Source organism: Pristis pectinata, chromosome 7 (assembly GCF_009764475.1).
Source record: "Pristis pectinata isolate sPriPec2 chromosome 7, sPriPec2.1.pri, whole genome shotgun sequence".
NCBI lineage: Eukaryota > Metazoa > Chordata > Chondrichthyes > Rhinopristiformes > Pristidae > Pristis > Pristis pectinata.
This window is the reverse complement of record NC_067411.1, coordinates 20,989,528-21,003,202: the sequence shown is the minus strand read 5'-3', so window position 1 is coordinate 21,003,202 and position 13,675 is coordinate 20,989,528. Positions and strand designations below refer to the sequence as shown.

Here is a 13,675-nt window from a genome sequence, read left to right as displayed (position 1 = left end):
GCAAACTTAGCAACATCTGTGGTGGTGAATTTCAAGGGAAGATCCTTAGGCTCTTTTTTCTTGGCACTCTAGTTACAATTGACATTTGCACCACACGTCATCCAACATTTGAGAATGATGCCCAGATTTTGCTCTGTGCATTAACAGAGTGCAGAGAGTTATGAATACAATACAATACTATGTAATCAACCAGCTCCACCTTGCCCTCCTTGTAGCCTAATTTAAAAGGTCATTGATGAGCTGACAATGTTTGGCCTTGGAGTGCCCTGAGGAACATTTGCACTGATGTCCTCCATCTGAGATGAGTCATCTCCAACAACCACTGCCAGATTCCTCTGGTTGCAGTAAATGTAACTTCCCCATTATTTCAATTTGATACCATACTCAAGTTAAATGCTGTTTTTACATTCAGAGCAGTCACTCCCACCTCCCCTCAGAATGCGATGAGCATCCACATATTTGGGTATCGACCTGAAACCATTAACCCTTCCCCCAAGTTAACTTGAGTATTTCTGTAACTATTTTTATCCCACATTTCTAATGTATGCTGCATTTTCCTTCTGCTGTAAAAGAAATACTGAATTGCGTTCGAGGTGTTTGGTAGTCTTGATTTACACAACCCAGTGGATAATATGATTTTTGCATCAATTACACTGATTTGTCAAAAGCAATAAGTATTATTATGTAAAACAACACACCCTAATCAGGGTGAAGTACACAAAATAAATCAGTACTCTAATTCATGAATTGTTTGAGGGAAATTTTCGGGGATTAAAAAGGGATTGTGCAGGACCCAGACAGCAATTTAAGCTTCCCTGAAGAGAGTGTCTCACCTTTGGAAGCTCTTCAATCTGGTTAGCATCTAAATAAAGTTCTTCCAAAGTCTTATCGAAAGGGAAGATTTCTTTGGGTACTTGTTCCAAACTGCAGTGAGAATAATCCAACACAGTGACTGCTTCCTCTTCACCCCGGAGACAACGACATGGCACCAGCCGTCCAAACAAATTACGCTTCGTCGTCATGATTAAGCACTGTAAAGCAAAGTCCCTCATAAGGCTTCTTATCTAGAAATCATTCATTTTACAACAAAAATTAAAAGGTGGTGTATTAACCCTTAAGGACAATGGCAAGAGCATTAATTTTCCCCAGGAGAGTTTTGATAAGGTTTTAAGTTTCTAAGTTACATATTAACTATTATTTAGAAATAGCTAGAATGGAAAATAGTATTAGAAAAAATACATCCCTAAACCCCCACTTTTAATTAAATTTGTTTTAATGCAATGATAATAACAAGCATTATTTCAAACAAGTGAATCCTGAAAGACAATCATGTACTCAAGCAGCATTTGAATAAGCATGTTTCTGATTCAGTGTTCTTCAAAGTTTTTTGTTTAAAAAAATTATGCTCATGGGACAACATTAGGTAATTGGTAAAATATTTCACATTCCATCGACACCACTCATTTCAGCTCTGCACGTCTGATTCATCTGCATCAGCTTTCTCAACTGCACCCTTACTGTTCAGGATAAATGCCTTTTTTAAACCCATGTTGTATCAAATTTATATATTTCTTCAAATAACTGGGCATTCAGGATGGCAAAAAAGTGACCTGAAAGGGGTGGGTTGGGTCTGTAGCAAGAGGGAGACATTTCCTCTTCATGCCATCTCAGAGAACATAATTCTCCTTTAAGATTTTTCTTAAAAGGAACATTTCAGTCTTTCCATTGCTGGTCTGCTTCAAATATTTACTCACTCACACCAGCACCACTGGACACCTTAAGTGGAGTTTACATACTGCCGCTGATTAATTCTTAGGCCCTTCCATTCATGTACTGATCATATAGCTATTTGGAACTACATCAAAGGCATCTCGCATTGATGCTCTGCGTTTGAGATTGTAGACCATTCCTCCATTTCCTGGGGGCAGCCACTTCTCAATCTTTGGCTTTGTTCTATTCGACAATCTAACTGTGGACATCAGGGCATGAACACTGGGGAAAATCAGTTGGGTGGTTAACTTCTGCACCAGCATAACAAATGTCAATTGCAGGTCCAAGTGATGCAGAATTCCAGTAACTGCTGTACAATCTAAGACCTCGTAACAAGCCAAGGTGATCCTGCACAGGTCATCTCACTGTCCACCACTGTCTTGAGCACTGTATGATCAGTGGTCACTGTTGGGAATATCTTGTTTAGTTTTAGAAATAAAATGAAGTTTGGATTTCAATGCATTCGTGTTGCCCTCTCTGAGGGGAAGAAATATGCAAGTTTACTCGTTTTTATCAATGCACTCCTTCCAGTTTCTACAGAAGGTCCAGGTGAAAGATCTACATCAAATGGCTCCCTTTTATCAAATATCCGCACCACCACCCCAAAGTAACAAATGTTACATTTCAGGACTTTGCTGTTGCACTTTAAGCAAGTTACTTTTAAACATTGAAAACGTTTTGCATCAGTAGCAACCAAATTGATATATGACATTTTGAGTTCAAGTTTTTTCATGCAGTAAGGCAGTTATGTTACTATCTACAAGATCGAGTAGGAACACATTTCCACCACAATTCGTTGCCAAATAGTTATCAATAATTCAACGGAAGACAAGACACTGCAAATACTGGAGTCTAGAACAAAAAACAAAATGCTAAATGAACTTAGCAGGTCAAGCAGCATCAGTGGAGGCAAATGGCTTAAATCAACATCTTGGATTGAGTCCCTGCATCAGATGATACTTGACCCACTGAGTTTTTCCAAGTGTTATGTTTTTTGATCAATAATTAAATGCTTGTAGAATCACAACAATTATTTTGTGCCCCCTCCATAGATAAGATCTCTTTATCAGTCACACGTACATCGAAACACAGTGAAACACATCCTTTGTGTAGAGTGTTCTGGGGGCAGTCCGCAAGTGTCACCACGCTTCCGGCGCCAAGATAGTATGCCCGCAACTTCCTAACTCTTACGTCTTTGGAATGTGGGAGGAAACCAGAGCACCCAGAGGAAACACGCACTGACACGGGGAAAACGTACAAACTCCTTACAGTTAGCAGCCGGAATCGAACCTGGGTCTCTGGCGCTGTAGTAGCATTACGCTAACCACTACACTTTCGTGCCTGCCCCATTGTGATTTATATAATAGCTTCATAAAACAATTTCAGTCTTTCAAATTACACAAATCAAAATTGTTTGCTTATGGTTCAGACACCTGGGGGGAAATTGAAAACTTTACTTCAATCTGTAACCTCAATATACAAAATCCCAATCTGCTACCATGGAATGGAGAGCATGCTTATTACACACAATCTGTTACATATGATCTAGGCTTTGCTACATCACTTGACAGAAGGCAAGGCAAAACAATATGCACCGTTTCTCACTTTTTAAATCAACCAACTACAGAATGGAGATTTCCCAAGACCGGTTTGTGCATGTGCCAAACCAGGTCAGAAAAGGGTGAGGGTAGCCCTTCACCAAAAAGAAAATGGCTAAGGATATCAGGCTACTGATGCAGCATTTTGAAAAATAAACTTCAGCTCATTTATATCCCCAAAAACAAAAAGGTCATTTCAGTCAATAAGTGCATCTTTAGCCAATTCTCCAACACCATCTAGAATGTCAGAGGACAACTTTGTTGAAATGGACAGGAAATAAAAACATCAAAAATTAAATGGCTGCTTAACCTTACTTTAATTAAAATGGCACACTCTATAGGTCACATTACACCATGACAACTCAGCTGAAGCTCAGATTTTTCAGCCAATCTATTAAGTGATATCTCAAATTGCAATTGAATGTAATTTGTTCAAAAGTAATTCCATTCAAACAGGTTGGTCAGATTGCTGCTTGGATTTCAGTGATAAGACTTCATTGTTCTGCACAACCATTTTATTGCAAATAAAGAACAGTTTGGGGTCATAAAAAAATGCCAAAGCAAGTTTAGTCATCTTTAGAGCAACTTAAATATATTGCGATTAAACGTCATAAACCAAAATCACTAACAATACACACATTGAAAAGGAAGCTGCATGTAATATGCAACCCAGTGTATCATTTCCTGTCAATTTGATGGAAGAGGGCTATTAGAATGAAAACTATTGAAGAATCCCTGAAACAATTCAGGGGAAAACTGCTTTTGAAATCAAATCCCAACTTGTTAATTCTGAAAAACTCAAGCATAAATGTAGTATTCATTTCCTAGGTGTAGGGACTAAATAACAGTCACCTTGATGCAATCATACAAAAAGATTACTTATGGAAAGTTCCCATCAAGCAGACTAGTTTGCAAGCCAGAATAGGTGACTAGATAACAGTAACTTTAGCAGTCAGCACACTATAGCATTACATGCTTCATTTTGTGCTACTCAAAAATTTATAATGCTAGGAGGCATTTTCTATTCCACTTCTCTTTGCCCTGCATGAATGGGTTAGAAAAATGCTGGTTCACAATGAATCCATATGAACCACCTCCACAGGTCAATGGAGGTCTTCAAGTGCCAATATTTAAAGACAACTTTTAGATGCAAAGATGTGCAAGGATGTCATTTGATTCAACATGCTTATACCCAAGTAGAATAAACAGAAACTATGCTATTGCAGGCCATTTCCTGGCAATCTCCCCCCGGTGTCAAAGTACTGGTTCCTTGTTCAGGTACATTTTCTCTCACAGCCTCCAACATCTCAGGCCATTACCTCTGCCTACACAATAATGGTAGAGTATTTAATCCAATGACTTTCTAACCAAACCCAATCACATCTCCACCACTATATGCAAACCCATACTTTCAACTGCAGTTACTTGATAGCAAAAGCAAATATTCTTGCTAATTTCCTTCTATTATACCAAAAGCAATTGCAGAACCCACACCATCACCACAACCAGGACTAGCTGAATCAATCAGCCTTCAGACTCAAATCTAGAAATTATTTGTCTGCAGGGATTGTTTTCTCACTGGATGAAGTAGATACAGAAATGTGGGAATTCCCTATTTGTTATTTTAATGTCAAAAGAAACCAAAGTAAAACAAACTATTTTAATTCAGTTTGGAAATTGTAAATATCCAAGTGGTATTCACTTTGTCAATGATCAGAACTAAATATACCTCCATAAACTGAACAGTGATTGAATAATTTTAATTCTCTACATTCTACAATAGCTGCTTGGCTCATCTACAAGCCTTTGTCAAACCATTTGTTTTTGTCTGTTGCTTCCTTGTTCCATGTACATCTCTCTGCAGTGCCACGAAAGGTATTCTAGCTTCTCTCTTACTCTGATCTCCTATGTATGTTACTTGTCTAGGCTGTGGTCTTTTTTGAGCTGCCAAGTTGTTAGGGTCTTAAAAGCCTGATGGGGCAATCTGTACCAACACTACACATTTAATGCATTTGTTAACATCATAAATACTAAATTATGATGCATTTTCTAAAACAAAATTCACCTAATTTCTTAAGCTTGCTAGTGAACAGCTTCTTAGCTATGACATGCTTAGCTACCAACATCTCTATTTAACAAATGCCGATCTTGAAGCAAGCAATGACTAAGGTGAATCAAGTATTTTCCCATCCTCTAGGGCTGATAACCAGGATGTCAGAGAGGCAGGCTATGACTCAGGCTCTTGTGTGGTCGACAGAATTAGATTTGGTCCCTCTTATCAGACTCTGTTGCTCTTCAAAGCTTTATGTCCCCAAGAAAAAGTTGCTCATTGCAAATTTAGAATACAATGCATCAAGGAAACCCAAGGATGTACAATGGTTTAGTAGAAAAGTTGCATAGCACTGAATAAGTATGCCCTTTTCTATGACTGCTTACTTGAGAAAACTTTGGGTACGACTCTGAAAGGGCAACCAAGAAACAATAACCGGAAATCAAAATATTAAATTCCACTTAAGGGGAAGGAATAAAATTTAGTCAAGACCATTTCAGTTTGCATGCTTGATTATAGCAAATGCTGTCCTGTCTTTCTGTCATTTTACTGCCTGAAACATTCTATGGAACAAAATCTTTAAATGTCAACTGAAGAAATTAGAACTTGGTGAATTTGAGAGAATGGAACAACTTTAATTAACAGAACCTATTTTTGATCAACCCAAGAAAATTGCATATGCTGGAAATTAAAACACAGACTGGAAAGTGTAGTAAAAACTCTGTTCAATCAAGCACCTATTCAGAACACAGATGAGTTAACCTTTCAGGTACTGGCAGATCACCAAAACAGTTCCAAAGAATTAAATGAGGCTGCTCATGGCCTCTCTCCACTGGTTTAAACATCAAATCTGTACCAAGTCTGGGCAGTGATGTTTTCTCCAAAATTAAGCTCTAAACAAGACTCGGCTCAAAAGAAAATCCACCTTGTCAAACTCTGAACTGCACTGGCTCCAGAAAACAAGTGTCACCACCCAGCTCCAGGTTATCAGAGCGGAGAAGGCTGTATTAAAATCAGCAAATGCACACTTCCTGTTGCACTGCACAAAGGTCCAGGTTACTACTAATTTACATACAATCACTCTGAAGTTTCAGGTTCTTGGAGTTTCAGTCCAACCAGTTCTGCAAAGCAAGGTAGCTATACACTTAGTTTTTCATAGCTTAATAATGAATTGAATTTTCTTTAAACTCAATAGAATATTGAAGATAATTTTACTTCTTTCTAGGTCTCTAGAACTCATACAAACTATCAACGTTATCAAAATGACACCATGATTAACAAAAATTGACAGACATTTACACCATGTAATTTATTCACTTGCAAAAATCATCTCAATTTCTGACTATGAACTCAAACAGGCAAAAATTTGAACTGTATGACTTCATCCAGAGCTTAAAGCCCTATGCTTACATTGGCCCTTGAAATGCAGTATCATTTTTAGCTGTAATAATTTTTGGACACAAATGCAGAAACTCAACAGATATTCATTTGATCCTCAGCTCTAGTCCTGCCACCTCAGAATAGAGATGCATTCTCAGCAGTTTTGAACTATCTTTTGGCTGGGGGGGGGGGGGGGGGGGAGGGTGGTGGCAGTGAAGAAAGAGAAGGGAGAATAGAGTTCATCGACATGTGATTAAAGTGTGGATCGAGATGCGCACATTGTGTGCCCATATGTGCATTAAGCTCATGCTTAATGAGCCTTGTCTCCAATTGTCTTGGACCTCCTTGCTATTGCATCAAGACCTCACTCAGCCAAGACAAGGTAGCTGGTGTGCAACAGCCTTGTCTGACAGAACAGACATCTTCCACTATATAGCAACAGAAGTTGCCCTTGATTCCAAAAGGACTGCCTAAGTCAATGACTCAATTTACACAAGCATTGCAACATCAAGCAACATTCCTGAAAGCACATTTTATTTCTTGCATAATGCTGGAAACACTTAATGGAGAAGTAACAATTGAAGTTTCTCAGGCCTCCCAGAACCTTGACTCAAGTTCAGAAGGGAACAGAATCATGGGAAGGGCAAAGTAGTACTTCAGGAAGCAGTTGCCAGTTTCAGGGTTAATTATAAATTGCTGACCAGGAAGCAATTTCATTTCACAATGGTAAACAGCAGAAATCCAGATGGAGCTCAGCCCGCAATTGACAACAGTAGCTGTACATCATGTTGCTAAACAACAAAGTATTTCAGCTTGGAACAAAAAGCAAAGCAAACTCATCTGATAAAGAAACACAGATTTTTACATTTATGTTAGTTGGGCAAATGAAAGGTTTACTGTTCAGACAGTGAATATCTCAAAATATAAATGAAGCATCTGTTTGAAGTTGCAATGCAAAATGAAGAGCTCAGGCAGGACCACAAAATAAAAATTAAACTGACTAGGTGTTCCCGAAGGCAATTCAGGTGAAAACCTGAAGCAAACCAAACATGTACAATGTTTTGAGACCCACAAAAGAAAGTTAGGTGATTATAGAAACACGTCAATGGCTGGAGGAGAATAAAGTTTACAAGCTGGCAGTATGATGGTATAGCAGTTAGCACTGCTAAATTCAATATTGATCTTGGATGCCGTCCGTGTGGGATCTGTAACCTCACTGTGAATGCATGTGCGTACCCAAGTGCTCCAGTTTCCTCCCACATCCCCAAAGGCATGCTTGGTTATAGGTTAATTGATTTCTGTAAATTGCCCCCAGTGTAGGCTGGTGCTAGGACGTTGGTTTAAGTGTGTAAAATCATGAGGGGCATAAACAGGGTCAATGTGCACACAGTCTTTCAGTCTTTTACCCAGGGTTGGGGAATCAAGAACTAGAGGGCATAGGTTTAAGATGGGGGGGGGGGGGGGGGGGAAACCTGAGGGGCAACTTTTTCACTGAGTGGTCAGTATATGGAATGAGTTGCCAGAGGAAGTGGTTGAGGCAGGTGCATTAACAACATTAAAAAAAAGGCACTTGGCCTTGGACAGGTACATGGATAGGAAACGTTTAGGAGGGATATGGGCCAAACATGAGAAAATGGGACGAGCTTAGATGGAAGTCTTGGTCAGCAAGGACCAGTTGGGCTGAAGGGCCTGTTTCTGTGCTGTATTACTTTAAATGAGGGTGCAATGGATGGACATGCACAAGAGAGAATGGGTTATGAGGAAATAAGTATCAGTGACATTGATGGGGTGGCTGAAAGCCAACACAATCTTGAGGGGCCAAATGGCCTCCTATGTCATAAGAAAATGAAAATATGAAATAACATGATCAACAAAAGAGCACAACACATCACTTGGGTGCTGGAAGAACTGGACTGCACATAGGAGAAGCTCCAAAATAAACCAAGTTGACAATATCAATACTCTAATAAAAGGGAGATTACCAATATTTTCAGGTGCTGACAGACCTGGACATGCATTTCCTTTTAACATCAATACTTCTCTAATGACTCATCCACAAGCAAGAGGTCCCTTAGAAAAGCCTCCCTGTATCTGGGAGGTAGTTTGTCTGGTAGTTAAAAGTTCCTCCCTATACCTGGGAACAAGTACAAGGGATTGGTAGTTAAAAGCTGTTCCTGTGCACCAGTGGGAGTGACCACACGTCACAACAGTTAACAGGATTTTTGTTTCAAAGGCAAACCTTGGCCAAGACAACGTGGAGGTTCCACTCAGTGCAAATAATGAGATGACACAAGGGCAACATACAAGAAGTGCCAGTTTCTACATCCCTTCAATAATTGGTGGCTTAAGAGCAAGAAAAGTGGCATCTTTTAAAATAATATACTAAACTGATTTAATACAGTGACAAAAATTCATTCAAAGCATTTGACTGAACACATAAGAAAGCAAATGTGGATTTGGAAGCACGACAAATGATCTTGTCCTTGTCAGATCAAAAAGAAATCACAAATATTGTTGAGAGACTATTAGTGTATTTGGCCAGCAGTTAACCACCATAACTGTCCCAAAAATTGGCAAGATTCCACATTAACAGCTTCTGAAGACAAAGTGGCAGGCATAATTGGTGCCAACCTAGCCAGCTTGGCTGGAGTTTGGCCAGGCTTCAGAAGAAAAATGATCAATGGCAAAATTCTGTTTGAGTAGCAACAAATAACATTGCACAAAGACCAAATAACTCCACTACTGAGCTTTAGTTGAAACAGTACCGTTTCTTAATATACACAAGGGCAGAGTTCAGTGATGGTGCAGAGGTGGCAATGTGGTTTTGGGGTTGAGGTCAGCTTCCAGCAAATCAAATTGAACTCATGGGACCAGAAGATGCAAGTTAAAATAAAATGCCAAGTCTGAAGACACTGTGTGGAATTTGCACATCTCTCCCCTACCCAGCCCCTTCACCCCAACACAATGGGTTTCCCCCACAGGTGCTCATTTTCTCCCACATGCCAAAGACATACTGGTTGGCAGATGACCTAGCTACCATAGATTGACCCAGGCATGGGGGCAGCACAGTGGGACAGCTGGCTGAGCGGCCGCTTCACAATCCAGTGACCCAGATTCAACCCTTTCCTCTGGAACCATAGGTGTGGAGTTTGCATATTCTGTCTGTGGTTACATCCCATGTCCCAAAATGTGCAGCTTGGTAAGTTGACTTGCCGCTATAAATTGCCTCTGATATGTAGATGAGTGGTAGAAGCTGAGGGCAGGGAGGTGGGAACTTAACAATAATGTGGGGAAAATAAAATGGGATTGGTGTAGGATTAGTGTGAATGGGTGCACCATGGTTGGTGCAGACTCCAGGAGCCGAAGGGCTCTATGAACAAGTAGTTGGATGGAAAGGGAACCTTTGGGAGGAGTTGTTGATAGAGATCTGAGAAGAAAAAAGGGGTTAGTGTAGATGGATGCCTGTTGGTTGGTATGGACATAGTGGACTAAGGGGCCCGTTTCCCTGCTGTACGGCAATATGATATGATACCCTTTGTGTAGGCAACCAGCAGCTTCTGTTCTATTAGTTTTATCTTGCCCAAGGGAATACAAATGCCAGAATATCGATCAATAAATATCAAGGTCAGGTGGATCCAGTTGAATCAAATGACAACTTTTGGCTTTTGTGCAGCTGATCTAACATTTTCACGTTCTGTAACTGCAACTTCGGAATTTCTTTATAAATAACCATTGAAAACAGCAAAACACCCCATGTTTCAACAACTGTAGTAGATTTAAAGTTTCAAAATCTCAAGATAATCCCATGATCATCAAGTACATAGTTTGCATTTTAAAAAATCCACTCAGGCATGCTCAGAAATATTTGAAGTTAGGTTTGCAGATACGTGCACAATAGAATGGAACTATGAAAGTACATTTTTTGGAGCTTTCCCCCAGCTCTTCAGTCTACATGCATCTAGCAGTGCACTTTACAAACCTGTGGTATTCAATACTCTGGTTGATAGCCTCAAGATTTGCTATTCTTTCTTATCCATTTCAAAAGGGAACAGTACTTGACTGCTCATACTTTACAGATTAAAATTCAATCAACATTTCTGCATCATTCACTGCATTCTGATCGGTCTTGGCTTGCTTTATTTTACTTGGCTTTGTGTGAATCCAGTGCATCCCATTTAAACTACAGACTCTAATACACTCATTAAAAAGCACAACTGGAATGTAAAAATACACGTAAGCAAAGCACAACAGGATGCAATGGTTTGCGGTAAAGTGCACGAGGCAGAAAAACTGGTGCTGCAAAACAAATTGTGCAGTTCAAACCATTTATTTTCTGGAAACAATATTCTCTACCAGCATTCTCTGCCAGAATAAATGCCTCCAACAAACATCAGGAAATGCAAAGGAGCAACTCAGTATAACCTGGTACACTTACTGCTGATCAAACAATGTTAAATTGACAAAAAGTTACAGTAATTGGGGGAATTGCAACACTTTAAATGAGTCGTAAACAAAATAAATTACATAAACCAGGGCATAAAATGTGTTATATTTTTGTCCAATTGCCATTGATTAAATATTTACTTGGTTTCATTTTATAGACCTCAAAAAGAAACTGGAACTAGAGTACAAAGAGAAACACAGAATTTACTAAGTATTTTACTGAAGCAAATTAAAGTTGCTGTGTTTATCTTTTGAAAGGGGGGGGGGGGGGGGTGGACCAGTGTAACAGTTCAATTGCAACCTTTTTACTCTTCAGAAATGCTTGAGATGGATATCCAGTAAGTCCCAACTCATTTGCTGGAATTAAACCACAAATCCTACTATAGATACAACAGTGATAGGTCCAAGATGTAAGCAAAGCATTAGATTATATGGGTTGAAAGGTTAAGCGAGATCTAAATTTAATAGTTTACAAAAAATTAACTGAATAAATTGATATAACTTCACATATAAAAGCAAATTAATTTTCTGAAATGCTCGACGTTATCAAACATTTTACAATGAATGATTGAAATACTGTAATTTTACTTGATTTAACATCAACTTTATTAAATGGCAAGTGTTAAAGCTAACATTCAGATATTATACTTAAATGTATTTGCTGCTCATTAGCAATTTTCAATTGGCCACTTTCCAACACTAGCAACTTCTACTGGCTGATTTTTGTGGTCGGCTGAAATTCTATAATTTACTCACTCTTTTCAATTTAAGAAGCTTAGGGAAGTTTCCTCATTAATGAAGTCCCAAAATAATGGAGGAGGGCAAGGAACCCTGGATGTCAAGGGACATAATAGGGTTGGTTTAAAAAAAAATCATGAGAGGTTTGGAGAATTGAAAACAGAGGATGCCCTCCTGTAGTATACAAGGTGTAGTGTTTGGTGGTGGGGAGTGTGCAGTGGAGTACTTCAAAATGTAGCTCAGAGGGTCAAGAGGGTGCACAAAATGGCACTTGGTAAGCAAGATTAAGAAAATCAAAAACCATTTTATTAAGAGGGTAACCAGGGAAAGAGAAGGGCCCATTAGGGACCAAAGTGGCAATCTGTGTGTGGAGCTAAAGGACACAAGGAAGGTCTTAAATTAATACTTCATCTGTACTCACTATGGAGAAAGTCAATGTCATTGGAGAATTCAGAGGAGGAAAATGGGGCAATTCTAGAAAAAGTCTTAAAGAAGTTTGTATTCATTGTTTCAGTAGGCTTAAGGGTGGATAAATCTCCAGGGTCCAATGAGATGTAACCCATAATGGAAGGCAAGGGAGGAGATTGCTGAGACTATCATAAATTCTCATTCTTCACTGGCTACAGAAGAGGTGCCAAATGACTGGAGGATTGTAAATATGGCACCTTTATTCATGATTACAGTGATAGCAAGATTATTGGAAAGAAGGATTAAACTCCATTTGGAGAGGCAAGCACTGACTGCCCAGGGATAACTAGCATTGCTTTACAGGGAGGCCCTGCCTAATTTCATTGAATTTTTGAGGGAATCAATCATAGTAGTGGGATTGATGTTGGCTACATAGACTTCACTAAGGTCTGAGACATTCCCACATGGGAGACTGGTCCAAACAAGGTTAGAGCCCAGAGCCTGTTGGCAGATTCTATCTGAAATTGACTTTGTAATAGGAAGTAGAGAGCGATGGGCAAGGGTTGTTTTTGCAATTGAAAGCCCATGACCAGTGGTGCATTAGATGATCAAGTGTTTTTCTTTAATTAAGGATTTGGATGTGAATGTAGGAGGAATTATTAATGCACAGATTGACAAAGATTGGTGTTACTGATAGTGAGGCTAGCAATTTTTGGTTACGGAATGATGTTGATGAGTTGGAAAGATAGACAGAGAAATAGCAGATAGAATTTAATCCTGACCAGGGTGATGTAATGCATTTTGAGAGGACTTACAAGGCCAGGATACACACAATGAATGGTCAGACCCTAGTGAGGTCTGAAGAGGGAATTTTGGTGTACGTGTACAAGGATCCGTAAAGGTGAAAGCACAAGTAAATTGAGTGGCTAAGAATGCATCGGGGATATTTGCTTTCATTAGCTGGGGAAAAAGATCACAAGAACAGAGATGATACAGTCACCCCAGACTCAATGAAATCTTCTCCAGCCCCAAGATCTGTATTCTTCCCAATGAGATCTTGACTATTCCCAACTTGTTCCACCAGTTGTGGTTACCCCAGCAGCTCAGGCCCCAAATTCTGACACTCTCCCTCTCATTTCTACTTTAAAGCATTCATTAAACCCCGCTGTATTATCTACCTTGTGGCTTGCATCAAATTTGGTTCAATGACACCTCTGAAATGTTATGATAATTGCATAACATGAATTCAAGTTGCTCACTGTGCTTATGAAATTAGTATTGTGATCAA

The 13,675-nt window shown here is 39.3% G+C and overlaps 1 protein-coding gene across 6 annotated transcripts in view; it reads right to left on the bottom strand.

Annotated features, from left to right (window-relative positions):
* The window catches only part of erbin (erbb2 interacting protein), a 178,186-nt gene that overhangs the window by 102,517 nt on the left and 61,994 nt on the right, over positions 1 to 13,675 (bottom strand). For all 6 annotated transcript variants that reach the window (XM_052019332.1, XM_052019334.1, XM_052019331.1 and 3 more), the window contains one exon: positions 834 to 1,031. In XM_052019332.1, the coding sequence (XP_051875292.1) occupies positions 834 to 1,022 (189 nt within the window). In that variant the 5' untranslated portion in view covers positions 1,023 to 1,031. The remainder of the gene's footprint in view (positions 1 to 833; positions 1,032 to 13,675) is intronic.